At 36.6% G+C, this 27097-nt stretch overlaps 1 protein-coding gene across 1 annotated transcript in view; it reads right to left on the bottom strand.

Moving 5' to 3' along the window:
* Positions 1–27097, bottom strand: part of ATRNL1 (attractin like 1) — a 509295-nt gene that overhangs the window by 438128 nt on the left and 44070 nt on the right. Inside the window, exons 3-8 of the mRNA XM_074158859.1 lie at positions 26697–26810; positions 24435–24563; positions 20991–21199; positions 8658–8832; positions 7381–7468; positions 1411–1666 (exon numbers count right to left, since the gene is read on the bottom strand). Coding sequence (XP_074014960.1) covers positions 1411–1666; positions 7381–7468; positions 8658–8832; positions 20991–21199; positions 24435–24563; positions 26697–26810 — 971 coding nt within the window. The remainder of the gene's footprint in view (positions 1–1410; positions 1667–7380; positions 7469–8657; positions 8833–20990; positions 21200–24434; positions 24564–26696; positions 26811–27097) is intronic.

The raw sequence follows: 27097 nt of genomic DNA, 5'->3' as shown, positions 1-27097 counted from the left end.
ATAATGCCAGGAAGCATAAGAACCCTCTGAGTTTTGAAGCGATTTCCCCAACCCATAAATCTGCTTAAGCAGTGTTTATATAACATACATGCAAAAAAAGTTAAATGGACCTATTAAAAAAGATTATTATGCCTTAAAATATAAATATTACTTGGAAAATTTTTATTATGCATTTTGTCATTGCTTAAATAACTGAGGGACTCAAAGCAATTCTATAGAAAAAAAGGAATCAAAAAAAAAGTAAGAGGTTATAATTTGAATTATATATAAATATTCCTAAAAATGTATCAGAAGGTGTAGATTTTCATGTTTATTCTAAAGAAATAATATCTTAAATGCACCATGCGTAAGAGAAAAACTTCCTCTTGGTTTATTTCATTTGAGTATTTAAAATGACCCCTAGCAAAAGCTTGCAGTTCTCAAGGGGAATCCCAGACAGACACAGCAGGTTATTTACAAAAATTAGTGTTCATTTTCTCTTATTTCTTCTAGTAGCAACATGTATACACTGCAGAGAGAACAAATAATGAACTAAGTTATTACATTATGGGAGAGCAAAGCTGCTCTCCATCATCTTTGAAAGGTCATGGAGAACAGAAAAGATGCCTGAGGACTGGAGGAAAGCCAATGCCACACCAGTCTTCAAAAAGGTCAAGAAGGAGACCCAGGAAACTACAGGCCAGTCGGCCTCACCTCCATTCCTGGAAAGGTGATGGAACAGCACATCCTGGCTGTCATCTCTAAGCATGTAGTGGCAGAGAAGGTTATTGGGAGCGGTCAACATGGATTCACCAAGGGGAAATCATGCTTGACTAATCTGATGTCTTCCTATGATGGCATGACTGACTGCGTAGATGAGGGGAGAGCAGCAGATGTTGTCTACCTCAACTTCAGCAAGGCTTTTGATACTGTCTCTCATGACATCCTCATAGGTAAGTTTAGGAAGTGTGGGTTAGATGAGCGGACAGTGAGGTGGATTAAGAACTGGCTGAATGGCAGACCTCAGAGGGTTGTGATCAGTGGTGCAGAGTCCAGTTGGAGGCCTGTAACTAGCAGTGTTCCCCAGGAGTCAGTACTGGGTCCAGCCTTGTTCAACATATTCATCAACGACCTGGATGAGGTGACAGAGTGTACCCTCAGCAAGTTTGCTGATGACACAAAACTGGCAGGAGTGGCTAACACACTAGAAGGCTGTGTGCCATTCAGTGAGACTTGGACAGGCTAGAGAGTTGAGTGGAGAACAACCTAATGAAGTTCAACAAGGGCAAGAGTAGGGTCCTGCACCTGGGGATGAATATTTTTGTTTCTGAAAACAGGAGCGTTCTTCACTTTAAAATAAAAAAATCAGGATTTTTTTTTATCAATACACGATATTGATTATCAATATATGATTATTTGAAAGTGACTTACTGATGTAGTATTCTTGTACAATGCTTGTGTATCCATATATGGCAGAATATCCAAAAATTATGATCATAACCACATCTCTGCTGTCCAGCTCTACTATGTGCGCTGAGTGACCTTCCACAGCATATTGTTGGCCATGTACAAGTACTGCAGGAGTTCTGGTACTCCACGTTTGACTGCGTATGTTGAAAATCCACAGCTCATCAGTAACATTGCCATTATTTGTTTCGATTTTGCCTCCATACATGTAGATGTCTTCCTGTAAAAATTGGAAGGGAGAAAAGAGAAAACAAATAATGGATTACAGAAAGATAACATCTGAACCGCACACTTCTGTGCTGCCTAATATTTCATAACTGAGCAATCTGATTTAAATCTTCACATTTAATCTTACGTTAACAAGCTCAACATCAGACACTAATCCCAGACAATGATATTTAAACTAAACCAACAATGATGATAAGGAGACTATTTCTCTGAAAAATAAACCCAGCCATGAAAATGACACCAAAATGAATCTCAACCGGATTACTTCAAGCAGAAAAACTTTAATTACATGGCTCTTCTAATTTCAGACTGCAGCATTCTATTAAAAGAAGAATCTACACAGAAAGAATATTATATTGTTTTCTTAAGGAACAGTTCACAGAACTAAAATGTGATTTTCCACACACTCAGTCTATGGGGATTTCATTCAGCACGTGCACAAGAGAGCAAAGTAACTGAAGTCCTGAGAAAATTCATAGTCATAAGAGCCCAAAGAAAAGGGAGAAAGCGCATGTAGCATCCTCTTGGGCACATTTGCTAAAATCAATTCCCACAGGGGACTACTTTGAGCTCTTTTAAAGGGATGCAAAACAGAGTTTCCAGTCTTCATGAACCACACGCCTCAAACAGCAGTGCCATCTGTTTTGGTAAGTAATGAATGATTTACTTAAATATTGACTGAAAGCAAATCCTACTGAATCTCAGACTTCACGTAGAGTTGCAAACCAAAGCATACAAAGTCACAGAACAAACTCCAGCTTGTTGGCTTCACAGACTGGCTCAAGGACAGTTTATCCTGGGTAGATAAAATCTGCCTCTGGTTTCGAGAATGATACTTAGTCTTTGCTAGGACATCCCAGAACCACATACACTCTGCAGCCCATCTGCATGGTGTTTGTACAATCCGCAGTAGTCTCCTGCATACTGCAATGTAATATTCTGGGGTTTACACTAAATTCAATTTTACCTGGTTTAAAAAAAAAAAAAAAAAAAAAAAAAAAGCTGCAGGCTTAGCATATTTGGCAGTTTTGCTTGGTGCGGAACACCGAGCCTCAGAAAAAGAGACTAGAATATAAAGAAACTACCAAATATAAGAAGTTTGGATCAACCACGCAGGAATTTCAGGCTTATTGTACAAGGAGATGATGGGATCTAAATAGAAATGTAAACTGCAGGCTATTATCACCATAAACGTCAAGAAAGATGAACTCATACTGGCAGGCATGTAAAATATAGATGATCAGTAGAATGACAATCTATTTAATCCAGCAAAACAAAGGCTTGAGAGGGTGATAATGCTGTCTACGTGCCCACAGTTGATGGTAAACAAGAGAGTCCAGGACCACATGAAAAGCTTCCTTATTTCTCAGAAAGATTAGTCAGTAAATGACTGACCAAACTCTCTGACCTGTCTTCAAGAGCACATCTGAAATTTCTGCAAGATTTTCAACTATTTTTTCAGTTGAGGCAAGTAAACATTTGATCTGGAATTTAAATCACTGCTATGCAGTGATGCTCTGTGTTACCGATTAGTTTGGATTGGTTGTATTTGAACAAAACAAGTTCACATCCCTCAGCAGGAATTTGCAGTAGGATTAGATATATACAAATGAACCCATTGTTTTCTATGAGATAAAACAACAGTTCAAAGAGCTTGGTGAAGACCCACAAAAGCTGTAAGGCTGCACACTGATCCAAAGGAACGGCTTGAACAAATATTCTTCTTAAAAGAATCCTATATGGCTCATTCATCACACTGCCCAGACAGATCTCAAAAGGAAAATCAGTATCACTAACATAGTGGACTATTAATTTCTTTATTTATTTTTAAATGCAGATAACAGCCTACAGCAGAAAGAGGGAGCTAATTAGGGAGTTGCATGTGCTGTATAACAGTATTTGAAAAAAATATTTCTGACACTGAGGAAAGACACTACACAAAAAAAGATGACCTAAAGAGTCACATGAACTTTGAAACAATTACTCCGATAGCTGACAGTAAGAAAGTCCTCCTCGCAGTTCTACTTAAGTGATTCAAAGTTCAGATAAAAGAACACTTCTGTGAGGAGCAATCTGTATAAATGACACAGCAGATCCTGTACACAGGACTATTCACAGAGAAAAAGACAAGAAGGTCATGACAACTGCTTTATCAACCACAAAAAGAGATTTAACTAAGCTTCACTCAGGGCTATTTCTGAGATTAAGAAGCTCCTAGTGCTGCTGAAAAACACTTTAGAAGTTAGTGATGATCAGCTGAACATGGAGAAAGAAAGGCTCACAGACCAAAGTCAGTGGACGAAATACAGAATGAAAAAATGTTGCATGCATATTTATACCAGAAGAGTATACAGACTTAACATCAATATCAATTAATTTGGAAGAGGAATCAAAACAATTACCCTTTTTTAATAAAGCTTTAAAATTGGAAGTAACATTCATAAAACCCAAATGAGTCAAATTATATTTGACTATGTATAAGATGTTCCCTATACTGGAAAATATCTTTACGATTACTACTACTTCAGTCTGCCTGTTTGCTTCATTCTTATTGCCAAATCTCAAAGGAAACAAATCTCAGCGCCCAGTCATCCTTCCACTGTCTTGGGACCACTAGTAACAGTTTAATTATGAGGTTGAATTCTGTGATACAACCACAGGATCGTTACCAAGTAAACTTCCAGCAGTGACCACATACACACCTCCTAGGCAACCCCCTTTCTACTTTATTCCAGGGATCCGGTATTTTTCAATTTACTGCCTAACTCCCTGTCTAATCACTGTTTAGCAAAGCTATATGTACTTACTTTAAAAACTGCACAAGCCATTTCTTACAGTCTCTTCATAAGCCTATTTCTTATAAGAATTATTTCAAAGTACGTTGACATTTTTCAGTATCAAGATGCCAGGAACTATATACAATCTTTGACATACAGGAGAACCAATTGTTAAGAGAGATAGGTAGCATCTTTGCAATAACCAGTCTGAAGAGGCACTGAAGGTAATACTATCTAACAGTTTAGTTGGTCTGAAAGCAAGAACATTTCTATACTCTCTCCTCTATAAATGCATAAAAAGTCTTAGTCACTTGCTATAACTATACATCAGTGGGAGTCTTCTGATCCTTTTTTCTTCAGAATAAAGAAGTACAGTACTTCAATTTTAACTAAAGAAGCTTTCTGAGGGAAATGGGCACAGTAACTTATTTCATTCTCCACAGAGTCAATTATATAGCTTCAATTTACCTTGCACCACAATCAGGCAACACTACCTCTGTGCTCTCACTCCAGCCTAGCGCTAGGCTTTGAAATCTCAGGAGCTCAAGTCAAAAAACTTAATCTAATTTCTTCTCTGTGGATATTTTTTTTCTCTCAACTATAAAGGGAATGCTACACAATGACTAGACACCACTCAAAACACAGCTCAAAGCTGCCATCTCTAGGTATTACGTTCTACTACTCTTGACATTAAATTATTTTTCTGTTTTTTTTTTTTTTTTTCAAGAGACTGAACATCTAAAAGGAAAAATACCAGCAGTTTATCCTAACAAGTTAATTTCAGAACTTACTGCAAAAGGATGTACTTTTTCCTCTTGAAATCTTCAACTTACATGATCAGCTCCTTTTAGCCCATGTAACTGTTGACATTTGACATAATCACTAGTACAAGCAACATATTAGTTAATTATTTGACATGAGTGGTGCTCTGCTCATTATTAGTGAATTCTAATTACTAATTAACACATACCTTTGACAACAGCAATAGCTTCTTCAATACACATTTGCTTGTAGTTTTCACTAATGTTAACAAGAGTTGCATTTCCTCACTGAGATCCAAAAATATCTCTGAATTAACACAGGTCTATTATATTTAATATTTGCTGGTAAAAGTATCTCTAAAATGGTTACCCTTTAGTCTGTGCTATCTCAAGAAAAATCACCATCAAATAAAAAGATTAAATGATATTTTAAGCCCTTATTCTAAATTGCTAAATGATACATTACTTGAATGTTTCCCAACTAAAAGGTCCACATTCTACAAGAACTGTAATAACCGAAGATACCAATCAGAAAGATGTGACCTTTCAAAGAACAGATAATACATGAGGAATGAATCAGGGAACTGACAAAAAGAAAAGCAATTTTTGAGTTGATGTTGGGGCACACACAGGATCTAGTTCATATTACTACTGAAAAACACCTCTACAATATTAACCATGCCATGTAACATTCAACATCTCTGGATGAGCAACAGATGCCGGAGGTCGGGGGGAAATACATACAAAACAAAAAATGCACTCACACCTACAGTTCTACTCAACTTCAAGAGGAGCATTATATAAAAGGAAGACTGATCATAAGAAGAACCTAAAAGGTACAACTAAAAGGATAAAATCTTTAATGAAAACATGAACACATTTCAAGGACATGTCCTCAGATTGCAAGAATGCTTCCCATTTGAAAAAACAAACAAATCACAAAAATTCCCATTACAAATAGCAAAGTAAATAAAGCTTAACTTATCAGGAGGATAACGAAGACCGTTAAAATAAAAAGTATAGTTCAAAATAAAGGTTAAATAAAACTCCAGCATATTAAAACACAGAGACATATAAAGTCAAGCAATGAAACAGTTTAATGAGCTGCCTGTAAAATTATATATAAAGTATTAATACATCATTTTTCAAATGCATTAGAAATACAGCCAACTAGATAATTTGTGGTACCAACAGACAGTCTGAAGGAGTACTCTGAGAAGATAAAGCCATAGCAATAAAGTGAAGTTAATTTTCCCCTGTGAGTTCTTCATGCTAGACGTATCCATGGCAGAAATTAGTAACAGGAGGTTATAGTAAAAAAAAAAATTACAAAACTGACAGAACAATCAGCAACAAGTCTCCAGAATAAGTTCTGAAGGAATTTAAGAACAAAACAGCTGACCTCTGTCCATAGTGTGTAAATCCCTCCTTAAAAATGTGTCAGTACCAGAAGACTGAAAAGCAACAGGCAGAAAGGACAGACTTCAGTGAACACACGGTTAAAACGAGACAGACTGATGAAAAGTCTAATGACTTTTGAAAAGGGCAGTTATATCTTGCAAATCATTGGATTTTCCTGAAGGAATCAAAGGTCTGGTTGACACAGTTACCTGGAATTTCCAAAAGATGCTTGGTAAAGTTCCCCACGCTTTAAATAAACTAAACCCCTCAAGCATACCTTGCAGCCTTCTCTCCAGTCCTCTCCCTGGCCCTGTCTCCTTGTGCTCCTGACTGGACTCCCTGAATAATCCCTGGACCCAGGTCATCGCTTGCCATGTCTGGGGCTACCAAAGGACTCTGCCACCAGAGCACCTGGCTCAGCCCCTGGGGATGGTGCCTGGTCAGTGAGGGCACCGCTCACACAGGAGTCACCCTTGGCTTCCAGCTCACCTTCCGTTACCGCAATTCCAATTATATTAGCCCCCTTTTATTGGCTGGTTTACCTCTGAGGGTTTATGGTCTGCTAATAAGTGACTTAGATACGTTGCACAATCTTTTTTCCAAAAATTGTGCAATACATCTAAGTACTGAAGAAGACACTAATACAAAACATTTAGGGACTAGAAATTAAATTATCCTCAAAACTCTATGTTCACGATGAATCATTTTAAGATCACTAACAGCACACACAAAGAAATTCATTCAACTGGATGCTGAAGAGTCCAAACCTGATACAAAGCAAGAGTGTGTCCATATCTCTGGAGTGGCCCTTTGGATACAGGTACTACATTCCATATGCTGCTTTCCAAGTTATAGCTAGAAGAGAAATAGAAAAAGTAAACATTTTCTACCTGTAAAGAAATTTTGTTTGTTCAAACTGACTTCTCTTTGGCAGACGTGATCGGTCATTGTTTATCTGACGCGGCAATACGTTAGCAGCAGTAACGTGATCACTATTTAACTGTTACAACAGTGTGCTAACTTGGATAGTGCACTAAATGTTCATCAAGCAAAACAAGAGCAGCTCTTTCAGGATCCATCAACAATCTCAGAAAATGGGACTGTAATAAAAATGACGAGACTTTATAAGAAAGTTATTAAACTAGGTTGCTAAGCTCACTGTTATTAGCCACATAAAAACCCACCCCACTAAACTGCTTACATCACAATCTTTTTGCCCTACTTTGAAGACTTATTGTTGAGCCCCCTCTCAGTTATATGGTTGAATTTCCATTAAATTTTAATTAATGATTAATCCATTAATGCATTAATACACAAGATGGAAGAGAGATAAAAAAATACACAACAGAGGTAGAAAAGAAAAACACCAAAGATGATGGGATTTGTTTTGGATTATTGCAAACACGTGGAAGAAAACAAGATGTAGTCAAAAATAGGAGAAATAAACATGCTAATCAACATATCCTAACACTTGCCACATTCAGGGCCTCTACATATATACAAGACACCATCCAAATCAGCTAGGCAATATTTACAGCTGCTTCAAATCTTTTTTTCCAATAGGTAGACATATATACATACATACAAACTGTCATAAAGATGTGAAATAGGGATGACCTGCCTAACCCTACTAGCGTGGAACCAACAGGCTAAGTGCATGCACTAAATGCAAGTCTCCTACAATTATAAATTACCTTCAATAACGCAAATAGCATTCTAGAAATACTGTCTGAAAATGTCAGCACATGAATTTCTTTCACTGTTATAGCACTACAAGTATTTTTATGTTTTGCAGCAAAGTATAGCAACAGTTTTCACAAAACTGAAGAAATTACGTATTAGTATCACATATAGTTTGATGTTACCCATATTTTCACTTTTTAATCATGAGAAAATTACAAGCAGAAAATCAGACCATTAATAAGGAATCTAAAAACATATAAACCTTTCCATTAAATTGCGGGATAGAGGCTACCTCCCTGGTAAAATCTGTTTTCCTAAAAGGAAAAATTAGAAAGGATATGACAAAGGAGAAATCACTTACTTCAACACCATTTGGAACGAACTGTAGTTAAAAGTGTATCCGCCAATCACCCACATGAATTTCCCATGTAGGACTGCCTTATGGGAAGCCCGGCCCACAGAAGGGCTGAATGGCTTTACGTTTGGTAGAATCCAGTAAGACTCCGTGGAAGGGACGTTCAAAGAACAATCTGGACCTGTTTTGTAAACAAATGTGCAATTTGTACAATCTGTTAGACAGGAATGTTAAAGCCAATAAAGCAGAAACAGGGGAGGCTTAATTACAGATGTCAGCATTGCTCATTCTGATAAAATACAGCATACACTTTTATGTTTAACAGATGCTCAATGAAAAAAATTGACAACAACGGATGTCAATCAAATTGAAAGCATTAGACTAGCTCAAATAATAATGGTCTGTGTCTGCATTCTTCTCGGAAAACATACTGTATGACTCACAAATTGAAAGAAAGGCCTAATGCATCATATTTTTAGACGCTGTATAGGTCTAAAATGCATAGCACAATATACACTGCATGTTACCTCTGGAGAAAAACTACTGTATTTGAACTAAGCAGAATAAGCTAATATCAAAGCAAATAACATTACAGTAAATTAAGAAGTAAAAACAGATTTTACTATATTAAATCTCAGGAATCAAAATTTGCCTTTTGCCAATGCCATTCTGCATCATCTTCCAAGAGCAAAATACACTGTAAAGTGCTGCATAAAAAGAATGATTTGAATATTAAAATTTTATAAAATTCTATAGATCATTCTATAAAGCTACCAAACCCCACAACTATATATTATTTTGGAATTTATTTTAGCCAATAATTTTTATTAAGTAAGGAAAAGGCAGAAAAATGCATCATTTTTAAGTTATAGGACTATTAACATCATGAACAGCAGAAATATTTTATTTGTCGTTTGTTCTGTAATAACCAAAATGTGATCTCTTCAGCATTAGTTTATGCTCTAGAAGTTGGAAGAACTTTAAAATCCTGTTATTTAAAACCTGAATATATGCAGAAATTTGCTAAAAAAAAAAAATAAAAAAATAATTAAAAAAAAGGACAGCATATGCACTATTTGCCTCTTGTCAGTGACTGCACAACATTATTGACTGGCTTTATTTCTAGTTGGGGAACACTGAATTTTTAGGACACCAATGTCTTCTACTTTAAGCATTATCAATCATGGAATTGAAAATTTTGTCATCAGTGATGGCCTACAGATGTTGTATGACATCTAAATTATTTCTGTAATTTGATGCTGATACTATTAACCAACGTTATGTCCCTCTCAGCCTGCCCAACTGGGATAAATCATTCCCTCAAGCTACTGGACATTACTAAGAATCAAAGCTGTTGAAGTCAGACTGGGTATAACCTTCTTTGGAAACTCGCTGATAACATGCTAAAAAAAACAAACAAACAAAAAACACATCAAAAAAAGCAAACACACACAAAAATAATCTGCATCCCAAACGTCACATGTGACATCAACTTTTTAAAAAGGTTCTAGGGAAGATCTGGAAAATTACTGGCTTGATATGCTTCCGTTTCTACCAGACAAATCGGATCAGACTTTGAAGAACCACAGAACCAGCTCGTCTGACCACGTCACTGAGCAATAAACTTACACATGAAATTCAACATAAGTAAATTTAAAACCAAGTAAGCTGTGTTTTAGATTGACTAAAAAGAAGATGGTCTCCTAACTAACCATCACCAGTCAGCAGCAAAGTCTCATCTTAGACTAACTTATGAAAATATCACATCAACACTCAGCAATGGTCAAAAAAACCAAATCGAGACCACTGTTACCCCACTGTATAAATCAGTGGTTTGCCTAACACCTAGAAAACTGTGTGCCCTATTCAAAAAGTAGATAGATTAGAGCTGGAGATGGTTTACAAGATGGTAATAAGGATGTTCAAAGGAATTGAATGGCTTATGTAATTGGAACTACTGAGTTGGGTAGCGCTTAACTTGGAAAAAATGAAAATCTGTAAATGAATGATAAGTGTCACTATAAAATAAGTGACACACAGAGAGGGCGCATATGAAGAGTCTACAGCCTCTCTGTATATAAGAGCGGAGATTTATCAAATGCAGCTTGAAGGAACCAGGTTCAAAACAAACAAGAGGAGGCAGTTCTTCATGCAAAAAGTATCAGATATCCTTGGCAAAGGATGATCTCCTGACAAAGGATGCTCTGGATGCAAAGGATGCACTGAATCAAGGAGAGACCAGCCAAGCATTTAGATGAGAGAGCTGCTGAAGTTTACTAAATAAACTAAATATGTAATATACATCAAGTTCAAAATTTTCAAACATATTATCATTGGTGGGGGAAAGATTATATTTTTCCAATGTGTATTATCATTTTTGGGGCAACTTGTTACAATTCTTATACACAACGCCAGGCATCTTATCTGTATCTAACTAGTTGCCAACTTTTCCTGCTACTCTATAGAAGAATGATGTCCACTTGTATCCAAATTACCTTCCATTCGTTAAATGACGGAGACACTCAATTCCCATTGTTCATTATACCTTATACCCAGAAAAGATTAATGGTATTTGAATGAGGTCTAATAAGAGTATGAACAATTCAGTATATTATTTCTTAAGCATTAATAATAGATACTGTAATAGAATTGTAACCTCAGCGAGATCCTGATTTGGTAAATCACTGGAGGGATCACTTAATTTGAATCTAAAAGTGCTTAAAAATAAACAATTGATTAAGCATTCTTTGATCAGGGAAGAGCTTAAAATTATGCAAACGGAGCCTCCAGTCAGAAAATGAAAACACGTTTATGTTTTTTATTACAGCTACCGCTCTTGCACAGACATGCAGTGGTCAACAGTGTCCCCTAGTGGCAAACGCTGAATAAAACACAAGAACTACTCGCGGGCCGATCGATTTGAGGTTTCTGTTTCTGGAGACGGGGAGCTGCAAGAACGCATACAGCAAATCCGAAAGCCATTTAGATTACATTGAATGCATTAAAATTAGGAAAATCAAAATTTTTTATAAAAATTTAACAATGCAAAAAGCTTAACAATACTGTTAAGCAGATGAGTGATTGACAGAATGTCACAGAACTTCCTTACAACCTCAGTGCTTCATTGCTGGTCTACACTGAATCATAGAATCATACGACAGGAAAGACTGAGATAGACAGAAGAAACACCATGTGCCCAGGTCTTGTTCTGGCATGGAGGAAGGACACATTCTAAGGAGACACACCTGAACCTGGGAGCTTGAAAGCAGCAGATCCTCCATTCGTTTCATCAAAGAACATGTTAGTACCCTGTCTTACGACACACACACATGCATTAAAGGGACATCAGTTGACATTGCCACCAGAAGAGGCAACCCCTGAGCCCCCCTCATGGCTTACTCTCCAGCTCACATCGTTACTGGCACCAGTTTTCACATGGTCGCACAACGAACCAGATGAGGGAATGCAGCCAGGTTAAAACTTGCTTTTATTTTCATTTTATTTTTATTTTAGGAGGAAATTCTTTACTGTGAGGGTGGTGAAGCACCAGAACAGGTTGCCCAGGGAAGTTGTGGATGCCCCATCCCTGGAAGTGTTCAAGGCCAGGCTGGATGGGGCTTCGAGCAACCTGCTCTAGTGGAGGTGTCCCTGCCCATGGCAAGGGGGTTGGAACTCGATGATCTTTAAGGTCCCTTCCAACTCTAACCATTCTATGATTCTGTGATTTTAATCCAGGCTAGTTTTTAATCTGGATGTGTTCCCTTATATGTTTCACCTTGCCCACATACGCACGGTTGTGCCAACACAAGTCTGCGTGGCCAGGACTGCTCTTCAGTGAAAGTGTAAAACACTCATGGAGTTATCACAGTATGTATCATCAGTACAAAAATGGAAAATATACTTGAAAGAACCCAGAGCAATAGAATACTACTGACTTCTACTGAAATATCATTTAAAGAGCAAATGCTTTCATGTGGCTATTGCCTTATAAAGGCAAGGTAAATGTAGGACGTATAAATGTCATTTACAGATTTTCCTACTTAAATACATATACCATGAAATATCAGCATTATTTCAGCATAAATGCATTTTCTCTTCAGAAACATCACATTCACTAAATACATGCCTTTTGTGCAGAGAGCACTACAGCTGCAAAAAAAAGATAATGAAAAATATGTTTTATTGTTTTCTATGCAAATACGATTTTTCTCCATTTATTTAAAATTGGATTTCTTTCTTATCTTCCTAATGTGTCACTCAATCCACTGGGCAGGGGGGAGGGGAAGGGGGAAAAGCTTTAAAAACAGCAAACAACTTTATAAACCTGAATTGGAAGTCAATTACGTTATCCTCAAAGGTAGGAAAAAATTCTATGGGTTTAAAAAAGCGATTTACCCACAGAACATGAGAGAAGGAATCTAATTTCTATTTATTGAGGAGTTTCATGAACTGCCAAAGTAACAATCTGTTCCAGTAGTTCAAGTCATAAGATCAATTTCCACCTAATGAGAAAACATCATCTACTGTCTTCAACCCTAATCTTTCCCTTTGGGATCACAGGAAAAAAACAGAAGTATTGATGTGTTGAATATAAATGTCACAGTCCTGTTTTTCATACAATCTAATCAAAGCATTTAAATACAGTATTTGTTATTATTTATTCTGTATTTGGTATCTGATCATTTGAGTTAAGAATTATTGCTTTAACATAATTTTTCAACCACCACAAATACAAACCCAATATTACTATTTTCAAGTACCCAATAAAATCTTCATATGGTAATGAATTTGAGATTATGAAAAATATTTTTGGGAAAAGAGAATATATCTGAATACACTTTCAACAAAAGTTCTATTGGAAGCTTTACCAAGCAGTAAATCACCTTTCTTACGGGGAAGTGATGAGATAGTAACTACATAAAAATACCAAGTTGCTATGTAAATGAGAAGGTAAATGTTGTTCAAGAATGGCTCGCAAGCATTCAAATAGTAGGTGTGTTCATGTATCTCTACACTGCCCCTGCACAGGTCCGCAACATCCATAGGGAATGCAATGATTTTCCCCCCACTGCAAACAGTTTTGCTCCAAATGAGACTGAAATGGTAGGCAGAGGCCAGGTCTCCAGCTAAAGCACAGCACGGCAGCAAGCTCTGCCAGGACTCGGCCTCCTCCATGAATGAAACAGTCAGAAATTCTAACGCATACAAGCTGACGCAGTTCTTGAAATGCCATCTGGTTGCTATTATTCAGTCCCATTTCTTTCCTCAGCCAGGAAGAGGGGATCATCCCAGGACGATCCGGCCTTGGGGAATCTGCAGGGTTGGTCGGAACAGTGGAGGAAACGGGCCGTGCTGCCTGACACCGGTGCGTAGTACCCAACAGAGCCCTTCAACTGCTTGACTTCAGGTCTCAAGCTCAGCTAGGCTGGAACAGAAGAATAAGGCCTGACCCCACAGCAGTTTTTACTGGAAGCACATCGCACGGAAAGCCTTCCTAGTCTTTCGTGACTGAGCACAAGTGTACTTTTTGGTAGACTCTGCATTAGATTCATCCTCTTATTAAACAAAAAAATGTTTTGCTCTAAAAGAAACTTAACTCTCTAAAATAAACAGAGACTTTTCAGATTAGCAGTAGGTGACTACCCACTGCATTAGAGTTTTGAGTCTCCATGCTAATGCCAGCTCTAATATCGATGCTAACAACTTGTAGACAACTTCACAGCTGTAGTAGTCAAAAGTCTGCTTCCAATTTTCAAACTAGATGCACTGATGGCCAGTTTACCCCCATTTTCCTTCTACCAGTGTCAGTATCACTGGACTTAAAGAGCTGGTCCATGTATACACCCCACAAATGTTTATAAACAGCAACACTATTCCCTCCCAGCCTTCATTTTACCAGTTTAAACAAACCCTTCTCTGTTCCTATCTTCCACGGCCCTGCCCACCCTAATGGTTCTCCCTCTGAGCCCATTTCAATTTATATTTGTAAAAGTGTAGTAACAAAAGTGAAATACAGTACTAATATTTTCATATATTTAACTGTAGATTCTGTGACTGATCATCCTACTAGTGCACTTGACACTTTACACCCTAGAGATAGTACAGTATATAAAAGTAAGAATATGAATTTATTCATATTCTAATTGAGATAGACAAGCACGTTTTCTCCCATGTCACCTTCCACACTTCAATCCAAGATTACAACACAAATTCTTAATACTCCTAGTTCCTAAATGCATGAATTTACAATTTATACTGAAGTAATTACATCCCACGCATTACTCTAACCCTTTTTGCAGGATATTCTGGTCCTCCTCCATGTTTAAAGTAACTCCCACCTTTATATTACCAGATTTAATTAGCAGTCTTATGAGTAGATTACAAAAATTATGTAACAAGATCAGTCTTTAAGTAGTGGTGGTATCTTTCCACCCTAAGTTCCTTGTTCAGCCCACCCACTCACTCTTCACAATTAAGAAGCCATGTTCCTCTCACTGTTCCCTTATGTATTCCACGACTACTTCAGTTTCAGTGATTTCCTATCATCAAATGCTGAGGTTCAGATAAAATATATTGCATTTTCTTCTCACTTTTCTTACAAATTATTCTACTATGAACTATACTGATAAATCCTCATTACAACTGTTTCACTACTCAATTACACCATATGTTTAATTATTTCTTTCCTCAAGTTATGGTCCAGAACTTTACGCGCTGCTGAAATCAAGCTAACAAGTTTTGAGCTGCTTGAATCAATTTCTTCCTATTCTTAAATAAAGGTGTTACAGATAATGAGCTAAATATAGCATCTTCCTTTATCAGGGAGATGAGCACTACCTTGTGTTCAGGACATAGTATTGCATTTGTTCATTACTTTAATCAAGCACTTCTATGTTCTACTTTGCTACATTCATGTGTATGCATTTTAAATAAATATTTAGAAGGTCAGAGATTTATTTTAAAAGGATTACGTTTTCATTAAGACTCACAAATAGTAGGGAACTCCCTTCCTAAATCTCAGCCTAACTGCACTTACAGAGCATTATCAACCAATTTGATGCAGCCAACCATTTATTGAAATGAATCTAAGAAATTCTACTAAACCTGCTTTCACTAATTGTCAGAGGACACCACAAAGGTATTTAAAACTGAAGTTGGCTCTTCATTTAACTGTGATGTTCTTTCTTTTGCTATAAGGATACTTAATTTTCTCATATAGAATTTTCAGACACTAGATTTCTAATTATGATAGCTATATTTTGTTTACAAAGTGCACAAAGTCATTTCAGGATGCTTGACAAATTATTATTTTCAGTCTGAACATAGAACTGAAGAATGTTTCCAGTACATATTAAATATCTATTCATCTTAAGCCAATTCCTTCCTATTAATTCTGTATATGCAAGATTTCCTTAGACTACTCTCATTTCTATGACAGACATAATGAAATTCGCAAATACAGAGTGCAGAAATTGGATTTTAACTTAAAATCCAGGGAGGAAAGGTTTCCTTGGGTGTGTCTTTTCATTTAGTATTAATGCACATGTATTTAACAGGACATCTCCCAGACTGTAAAACTGCAGTTTCTTCTGACTGAATTGATACTTGGCCAGGAGAAAACCTACAAAGTAAAATCTAGACAAAGAGAGGATTATCACAGGGCAGAACAGTTATGATACCTGCTTCTGATTTTATTTTATTTTATTTTTTACTTCCAAAATCAGGTTTGTCCAATGCAAGTGTTACATCACAGGTCCTCTTCTCTGAAAATACTTAACTTGTATGCTTTCTGTTCAAGAACATCCAGGCACAACAGGCCAAAACCTCAGATTTCAGACATGTGGGCATTTGGCACAAGCTCTTTCCAGAGCTGCATTTCAATGGTCACTGCCCGAGCTCACATCTCCGATCTCTTTTCATCGGTTTCAATAAACCACCACCACACAAATACAGCTTGGCTAACCTTCAGCTTGAAGAAATAAGGCAGGCCAAACAGGGGAGCGTGACCTCAAAGCCTTCCACTGAAACAGTCAGAATCAACTCGAGTCTAGTTAGTCCTTTCAGGATAATTTAAGTATAGACGCACATTAACAGAGTAGCTCTGGCCATACTCAAGATGCTGTTGCAATAAGTGCCATAGTAATGAGCAAGGCAAAATACTGAATTTTACACTGCAGTAATCATAGCACTCCTTTTATACTTTCATTGTTTACTTTCTCCTTACATAAAGTCTCATTTTTCCCTAGAGAGATGTTATAAAATTCAGACTGTCTGAATTGCTAATGGACTTATTTCAAAGTTAATTAGTTTAATTTCAGAATCTGGTCTTCTGCTACATCTCTATCTGCTAGGAGCAGATCTGTAGGGAGAAACAACTGACTATACACACTCCAGAATTTTTATTGCTGTTTAAACTTTGGACCAGATCTGATCCCTGGGACTGAATGCCTGTTTTTGGCTGGTGTGCGTTATGTGCAACCTCAGAGCTCATCTTCTGGTGCAGTTTCATCTAAAATGAATGTATTCCTGTGTTTTCAAACCACCTCACAATACAAGCAAAAACACGGTACATGTGCAGGACCAGATTTGCTTTGAAGGTACCCTACTAATCCTCCTAAAGACCAATGTAAACGCACCCTGTAATTCCTCCCTGTTAGACCCCCTTTCTGTTTGCAGTACTCGTGTTCAATCACCAAAGTACAAATAAAGTTTCTCTTAAATTCAATAGAATCTTCAGCTCTTTTTCGTGTCTGCACCCAGTGCAAATGGTACCTGTACCAGAGCATCCCCACATCACACTGGGCCAGGGAGCGGAAGTATAACTGTGCCTGTGCAGGAGCTCTCAGCAAGGACTCCCACCACACCTTAGTCACCACTAACTCCTTCAACTCCCCATCACAGGCTGGTTTCCCAGTAAGCAGATCCGTTTTGTGGCATGACTGGAGTTCTCGCTGGTATTTATATCCCTTCCTAACGTGCTGATGCCCAAACTGGGCACTATACTCCAATGTTCTCTCTCAAATGCCCATCACAAGAGAAAGGGTCACTTGCTCTCCACTCAAAATTCCTCATGTGAAAAATATCACCGACAGTAATTTGTAAGTTAATAATCTCTGCTCTCTAAGACAGCCTTTCTTTTGCCGACGCAGCCTGCAATCTTCGTTCTTAGATCACTTTACATTGTTTACATTGTTACTTTGAGCCAGATAATTTCTAGCTCTTTAAAATTTAAAAATCTTCCTTTATTTAGGACACAGTGAATCTTAACTGAAAATTTTATCAGAAAAAATTCTATGTAATAATCGAGATCTTTTATAAAAATGCTGTTTAACATCAGACAAAAAGTTGTAACCGGAAAATTCTCCAACACACCGCTTGGCTACTGCATATTTTACAGGTAGCCACAATTCTAATTCCTTCTGTGAAACAGTTTTTAACCTATTTAATGTGGCAGGCTAGTTACTTCCTTTATGTGGTATTAAATCAAATTCCTTGAAGAAATCAATGAACATTTCTATCAACAAGATGTGTTATATTACTTTTTAAAAGAATGCAATACATTCATTGTAGTTAGCAATATTTTCAGCATTTCCAAAGATAGTCCCCTGACCCTTTTGAAAATGTGTAATTGCTTGTAATCCTTCCAATCATCTGGAATCTGCAAACCTGTTACAGAAGTTAACTGCTCTGAAATGCAAGACACCGTGTTCCTCGTATTAAAGAGAATTTGCTGGATGTAAACACAGGTTTGGCAACAGGTAACATCTTTCTATAATCTTTTCAACTTCTTAAACAGGTCAAATAGTGCAAGAATCACCACTTTTGCTCATCATTTGCACTTTTGCCCCCATTTCTTTCTTAGCCGTGTCTAGCAAAGGAAAAGAACAAGTTGGGAGTTTTAAGACATCTTTTTCTCCCCAGGTTATATCCACAGCCTGCATCAGCAGGCATCGACACATTCTGCTTTAGAATAGTCAAGACAGATTAGCCAGTAACAGGACAGCGTAATATGTCTAGTACTCATAAAAGGGAGCACTTTTCAGGAAAATCTCTGACCTCTTTTATGTTGCCTGAATATTTAAAATTAACCAGATTTCAAGGAAATATTACATTTTCTTCCTGTATGTATTTCTGAGACAACCATCTCTAGTACAATAAAAGAGCACCTCTTGTTAAAAATAAAAATATTTTTATTATTAAATTATTTGCTTTCTAAGCCTAAAAGCTTTTATCGTCATGGCATCATTCTATATTTGTAGAACTAGCAGCTAACTGCAAATATGTACAATATTCTTCTTCCACAAAATATATTTTTATAATAACAAGAGGACTCTACCTTTTACACAAAACAATTATTCTATCCCAAAGAAGACACTCTTCTCTTTTCTCAGTCTACTTGTTTTAAAAGTGAAATGTTCTTCAGATGCTGCTTCAACAGCATCCACAAGATGTCACCATTGTAAAAAAAGAAACCGTGTGTTGTAAACGAATACCGCTTTTATTTTCTGAACCATGGATTTTATTTATTGCACATTTCAACCAATGCATTATGGGGGGGCTTTTTTCATACAGGGACTAACCATACTCAAAAAAAAAACCAAAATGGGGGGCAGAACAAAATGTAAAATTCTCTTCAAAAAAATAGAAATCAAGATCATACTTTAGCCAGTTGGTTTGAATTACCAAACACAAGAAAAACTCGACAGACTAGCAAGATAAGTAGAAATATTTATGGTTCCAGCATTACAAATAATCTACATAGAAGATACCATCAAGTTAAACTATAAACAGAGAGCATATAGATATTAATAGAACAGAGAAGCAAGTAGTCACCCAGAGAACTTAGGGAAAGTATGGTATTGTTTTATATTTAATAAGGAAAATTATGTATCCAAGCTAGCTCATCTGGCACAGAATTAGAAAAAAAAAAGTAACTGAAAACTATGTAGCTTTGGTGAAAACACAAGTAAGAGTTAAGCAAATTATACCTATATAGTCCTAATCACTGTATGCACAGAAATGCTAGATAAAAAGAAGGTACTAACAGTGAAAGTTAGAATTTTAACTTTCTGTGCTTAAAACTTCTAATGAAGATTATAACACTGTAAATGAAGGTGTAGCCCAAAAAGCTATTCCAAAGATTTGAGGAATTCCCCCATTTTGTACACAGCAATCTGAAATTGCATTGAATCAATGCACAAAGAAATGGGTGATATTCTTGCTGCCGCTTCTATTCATAACTTCCTTACAGATCTTTTTTTATGCACTACAATCATGAAAGGTTCTGGAGGACTCAATAGCAAGTCTGCTCTGTTTCCATTCAATGACCATATTGCTAACCCACTTTTCTGTGCGTGCACTTTCAATGAACAACTTCATTAATTATTAAGAAGAGAAATGTATTAAATCTCACCGTGTCTTTGGTCTAATAGGTGTGACCGCTAATAGAAATAAAAAAGTCATTTCCTTTGACATGCAAAAAGAAACAGCAATAAAACAAAAGTAGAGCCAGGAAATGGGAAGAGGTCATATCAGCTGAGTAATCTGGAAGTATTTTAATATTTCTTTTAAGAGAAGAAGGGCAATTTCAATGGAGAGCAAGTTAACCTAATTGAGACTTCTAATAGGAGTGGTAAAGGATAAAGAGAAAAAATTTACAAACCTCCAGCGTAATTATAGTGAATTAAATATTTAGGATCTTAAATAACTGACCTTTAATAAGAAACAATTATTAATGGTACTGGGAGTAAAACTATAGCACATGCTTACAGTACATCCATTACTCCACATAAACACACTCTGGTACCATTGTAACAATGAAAAACCTTCCCTTTTCGTCGAGACACTACACAAATAATACACAACTAAAAACCAGGCAGGGAAATCTTACTTCATGAAGCACTAAAAATATGTGATGATAAGACATTAAGAAAGGGGTGGGAGGGTGGAATCAAATCTATCTAGACATTAAAAAAAAATTAATAGAATAGGAAATTAGGCTATGCAGGAACTTAGCTTCAGAAGTGCTCACAACTCTTGCATAATTACTGCCATAATTTTTTCAAATTAATGATCCAAAAAGAAGAATGCTCCCCACAAGAAAGTTCAGATATTTTCACAGTATCTTTAGACAGAAAATATCAAAGCTGTGAGCCTTTTATGGTATTAAAGTAGGTCTACATGACCTAAAAAATCTAGGTCCACATGAAAATTTACTCCAGAAATTATTTTTTCATTTATGTTTATTCGTTAAAGATGCTAATTTTCATACTAGGTAGGATACATTAAAAGCCGTTCTTTTTTTAAAGATTAACTTGATTCCAAATAACAAAACCTTACCTTGCCAGCTATCATTGCAAACGCACAGCTTCTCGCCTGTCAAATCACAGTACCCGTGATCCGGACTGCCACAGTTGGCTTTACAGTACGGAATATCACAGGCTTCTCCTTTCCAGTACTTGTCACACTCACAGTAGACCCGGCTCGGTACGGACACACTGGTTGTACACTTCCCATGTTCTGAGCAGTTATTTGGACAAGAATTGATTCTGAAAAAAAATACTTAAAATAAGGGAAATGACAAGCCAAGAGTTGATAGCAGTGGTTTTTTACGACAATATTCCAACAGTATTTGTTAAAGTACTTTTTTCCTGAAAAATTTCTACATACTGATAAAACACAAGTTTAATGATGATTTCACAGACAAGTGAGCTGAAAAGGTGTGTGTGAATACTCTGCTTACCTACAAAGTCTGTGATGCAGTCAGGATCACAAACACCTTGTACTTTAACAACAGGGATTGACATTAAGCAGAAGGACAGGCCCTGCCTGGCCAGACCACCATCTCTCTTTTCCCTGTGTTCCAGTATCAGCACCCTAGTCAGTCCCTTCAAATGCTTATTACCTCTATTGCACTGGAGGTTACTGTGAGCAGTAACCCTTAAACTCTCCACCACAGGCACACTGTTAAAGGGTGAGTGGCTTTGGTCCATACTATAGAACAGTGTCTCTAATACCCGAGGTGAATAAAATTGGAAAAACTGTGTGAGGAAGAATACAAGATGGTTAATACCCTGAAACTACTTACAGGTAGAATTTCATGCTTTGAACCCTTAATAATAGGGCCACCTTAATCTTGCCTCCTTAACTTCACAGTCAGAGGTGCAAAAAGAGCAAAGATTAGGGTGAAAGAAATCTGTGACTGTTATGAGAGTTAGCATTTCTGTGATACGCCCTACCAAACACTGAGATCACAGGCAACTGGTCTGCAAAATTATGCAAACTGGTTCCAGAAATGAAGGCAATTCCTTAGAGATGAGGAGGGATGGAGGATGTTGAAGTATGTGGGTCCAAGAGTTTCCATGAACAGAATCTCGGGCAGTATGTGCCTGATGAAGTCCAGAAAGGATTTGAAACCTTTTTTGATGACTCACAGCAAAGGGTTGGGTTGAAACTCAGAATAAACTGTGACTACAAATCCCTGATGATAACACAGACTGTTCCCTGTAGATGTGAGGGCTGGATACCGTTCATAGCCTTCCTTGCTCTTACCAAAGAAAAGTGAAGAATTGTTCCAGGCTGGCCTTTGGCCAGGAGTAGTTGTGGTAGGACGGTCAGGAGACATGTTTTCATTTTCTAAAGACTCAAGCTCAGAGGACTGATTCTGTTACGCTACCAAAAAAAGAAAACTCTACATCTGAACTGCAAATGTCCTGGGGGTTTTGCCTAGTAACACACATGGCACTAAAACCATTGATGGCGTTAACTGCTGTATACCACAGCCGTGAGGAACCTCTCCCCCTGACTTCACAGGGAGGGTGTTCTGCAGGAAGGTGAACAGCTAAGTCTTTCCAGCAATAGAGATATCAGTTTAAAAGCAGACATATTCCCACTCCAACAGGTTTGTTACGGAATCAAGCAGTGTGATAAAAACTGGATCAGCAGAGTTGGAAGCAGTTTGCCTGACTCCAAAGAACACAAAATTTACTCAGAATTCTGGAGTATCTGTTGTTGTTTGCAACTGGCATGGCATTTTAATCACATGTGCTGTGCTTCTGTCTTGCCCAAAATAAAGGAAAATGAGTGGTTCATCAAGATGAAGTCAAAAACTGCTTTGAGATTATCAAACTAAGGGAGAAAGAGGGTAACAGAAGCAGAGTACAGCAGATAAGTGACAGAAAAAAAAGTTAACACAGCCATAAAAAGCAGTCAGAGGTGGTACTTTTATCATAAAACAAGCTACTGTTGGCTCATTAAATGTATATATATATTTTAAGTATCTATTGCAATAGAAGAAACAGAAGAACAGAGTACATAAAATTTCATTAGTCATATATGTAATGGAATTAAAAACTGGCAGGTTTTTTTTACTTATTTTAAATCTTCCAAGTAATTAGGTAATGATAAGTAGCATGCACCACATTACCATGGCACAAAAGAATGCAGAGCACATACACTCATTGCTTAAGAATGCCATGTCATGTTGCCATTTGCTCCCAAGATAAACAAAAAAAGTGCAATAAAAGCTTCAGGGATAACTGAAAAATGTATCTAATTACAATAGTGAAGTCTGCCAGGTGATTGCATTTTACTGATGTCAACTAACAAAAATTATAAATACCCAGTCTTCTAGACTGCCATTTCCAATACAACATATTTAAAGAGGTTTCCCATACTCTGAAGAGCTACTTATTATCTGGTAAAAGGTGGCAAACCACTGCAAACTACAGAAACAATCTTTCCATAGACAATTTAACAAAGACCTCTGCCACAAGTAAACCTATGGTCAGAAGCACAAATAGGAATTTTATATGACAAAAATATTGCATGTCTTTCCACATTTGAAGTGCAGTGCTGGTCACCACATCCCAAAAACTGGTATTTCAGAATCTGAAGGAATTGAAAAAAAAAAAAAGGAACAAGAATATCTTCAATCATAGGAAAATGATCACATGAAGAAACGGGTCCAATAGGACCACACAATCCCCTCTTGAACTAAATTATCCAGTATAAAGAGATATCGCAGTATGTGTCACAAGCATGTCCCAAATGATATAGACATCGCAATCAACAGCTGGTGCATATAAGAAGGAAAAGGCCCAGGTCCATTGGATGCATCTTTAGAGCTGCTGACACAGAAAAGCAGACTGGAGGAAAGCAATGTATAGTTATATCAGATCAGACTTTGCCATCAGAGAAACTAAAAGACGGACAGTGCAGGTAAGAACTATGAAGGCAGAATGCAGACTGAGATGGACAACAGGAGGGGAAAGTACTCAAGAAGCAGAGAACAAACTGAATAAAACCCTCGGGGCTGGCACAAAAATAAAAGCAGGACTTTGGTGAAAGTGTCAAAAGCCATAAAAGTATATTCAGCAAGAAAAAACGAAATCAAGCAACAGATGATCCTAGTTCAAGAGAAGGGAACTGACATGACAGCAGATACAATCTCCCTCCTATTCCATATGACAACTACCTGTGTTAGGTAAATAGTGGAAGGGATACATTCTGGTTCCATATGGCACAGGAAAAACATGCTCTTGGAATAGCCACGTGGCTTCACTCAGAGCGATATGCTTTACCTCATTTTCCTTTTTTTTTTTTTTTTAATTAGTACCTTAATGACAACTCATTACAAACCCAGCTCCCTTGGTTTTAGAAACATACCATAAAGTATAACTCACACTATTAATAAAATCAATAAACACCTTCTCTGGGTTTGTCATTCTCCTGAAAGAAATTATAGGCTAATTAACAAAATAATTACTTATTAAAAATACTTACGAGTAAAAAATGTTAAATCCAGTTAGGTTATAAGCAGCATCACTAAAAAAGTGTAGCAATGCATAACCAGATGTAGTGACTACTTCAGGAACAGTTTCATTTCCACGCACTTCAGGGACTATTAGACCACTGGAAAAGAAAATGAGAAAATGTTTTTAATCAGTCCTTGGGGGGTGGGGGGAAGAGGAGATGACGGAGTTAGCTTTTATTCTGGTTGTTAACTATATAGACAACTTATAAATCACATTTAAAATCATCATTTTAGAAAACAAATAATAAAATGTGTATAAAACTTGTCCATGTCTCTGCAAATTAAGGTATGGTTTTCCAGTAAAAAAAAAAAAACAAAAAACCTCCTCCCTCAGACAGTAATGCAAAATTTCATATCAGATTATTCTGAGGGTGCATGCACCCTGACAATAACTTTTAAAATTTATTTTAACTGTGAAAAAAAATAATAATCCTTCAGACAAGTTCTTAACACTCACTGCCTTTCAGCACAAAGTCTATTTCCACTTTCACACCTTTAGCATTTTATCTTAGTAAAGAATTTCAAACCTGGTAAGTATGATAATTAAGTAATTTCCATGAAAAGGCAATTTTCAATGGAAAATAAAACACTTTTCAAAACTTCAGAAAGATGTTAAGATGTCAGTCTTAAATAAATACTGAATTAGGAAAAATAAGCAATATATTAAAATACCGAGAAAAAGGATCACCTGCATAAACAGTGCCACAGCACAGATATAAATTAGAAGTCATGGGAATCCTAAAGAAAACACTAACAATCAATAAACTGAAAGGCATCTGAAGTAAAGAACACAGATAGAGGAACGTCCTCTTTCCTTCCATTCATGCTACAAAGTCAGGCTCCTGAGTAACAGCTTTACATTTTATAAATTCACATTTTACAAATTCAACTTTGGGGAGCAAAAAAAAAAATAAAGCACCAAGCAATTTTGTACCAATTCAGGAGAATGAGGAGAGAAGGTGGTATAGAGTGCTACAGTTGGGCAGGAAAGAGGGATGACCTGAGCTTTGCTCCTTTAGGAGTACGCATTATCATTTACACAATTAGTATTTCTTAAATTTCAGCAGCATAATCCGTATTTCATAACACAAAATGAAGTACAATTTCTGCCCCACGGAGCATGTGTGTATACATGCACAAATAGTTTCTGTTTTGTTGGTTTATTTTATTGTTTTTTAAATAAAGCTTTGCACTCAATGGATATCCTAAGATAAAATGTTTACTGACTTCAGAGGATTAGGATCCTGTGCCTTCTCTCTAATAAACTATAGTCCATTTGCATAGAATATTATTTCTTGAACATTTCCCAAAATTTTAATGGAAAGGTAAGAATAAACCAACTGAAACATTTTGGTCCAGGAATGGAGGAAACAAGTATTAAAATTCACATGCCCTGCTTTTTCTCTCTTGGACACATAGGGAATGCAGCATATGGACCTCATTCTTTACCTCAATGGTTTATTGTCATTTGAAAGGCAAATAATTAGTCTTTATTCAGTTTTAGTTGCTATGCTCATTGTTTATTGTTGTTGATTTTATGTTTATTTCTAAACCTCGCTACAAAGTAATACTATTATTCTAGGCAACAAATATTAACCTGAAAAAGATTTAGTTGTGTAACAATTCTCATAAGCTAATGATAACATAACAAAAAGGAAAGAAATTCCATCATTTCAGTTGATAGCCAATTTGAGTTTAGTGATCTAAGGAAAAAAGTTACAAAATAAGTGCTTAAGACAGCCTTGGTATCCAGTGCCCTGAACAAGTCTCTTCATTCTTCATGCAGAAACGTAGAAGGCGTTTAGCAGCCATTTTTGATACTGTACCCATAGCGCAACACTGCCGAGTGTCAGACTGCAATTCTCCCTTAAGTAGGTTCAGATACTGACACTACTGGGAAGTGCCACATTTAATGCACATTAAAACTCAGGAATTACTATTGGAAACCTGCTGGAAAATACATTTCTGATTGCTTGTCCATGAGCATTAACACTCCGTGCAATGTCAGCAGTAAGTACACACCACATAATTGACTTATGCTATGATCACCTAACTAAAAAAGCAGTGGTTTGCAATTTATTCTAATATAACTTTACATACATGCTCCCACAATATTACCAGAAGAAAGCAAGCTATTTAACAAATTAAAGCCTCTAATATTATTTTTTCACTGCAAACTAAAAATGGTCATATGTGACAACTTGGACCAAAAGGCTAATAAATACACTCACCTAAATACAGCTATTAAAGGTGCATATATTGAATCTCCATCATATACATACATATGGTCCCAACTACATTCGGTGGCAAAGTGATTAAATCTTAATCTTAGTATTGCATTTGGGCTGAAAAAAAAAAAAAAAGAAAGAAAAGAAAAATTAATGTAAAACATTATTTAGAGAAGTATTGAGCTCATGAGATAAAGAACTTACAGCAAAATTGATCATGCCAGCATAACTCTATTAAAACATTTTAAGTACTAGCTAAACATTTAGAAGAGTTAAATAACAAAATTTGGGGCAAACAAATATTTCACTTTATCTTAGAAAACTTTGAAAATAACATTTCAGTCCACGTCTAATAATGCCTAAAGTTAACAATAGACTGAAGTTCACCAGGTTTTATTGATGTT

The sequence above is a fragment of the Numenius arquata genome, chromosome 15 (assembly GCF_964106895.1).
Source record: "Numenius arquata chromosome 15, bNumArq3.hap1.1, whole genome shotgun sequence".
NCBI classification, from domain to species: domain Eukaryota; kingdom Metazoa; phylum Chordata; class Aves; order Charadriiformes; family Scolopacidae; genus Numenius; species Numenius arquata.
Note: the sequence above shows the minus strand (reverse complement) of the source record. Positions and strands in the feature narration are given on the sequence as shown.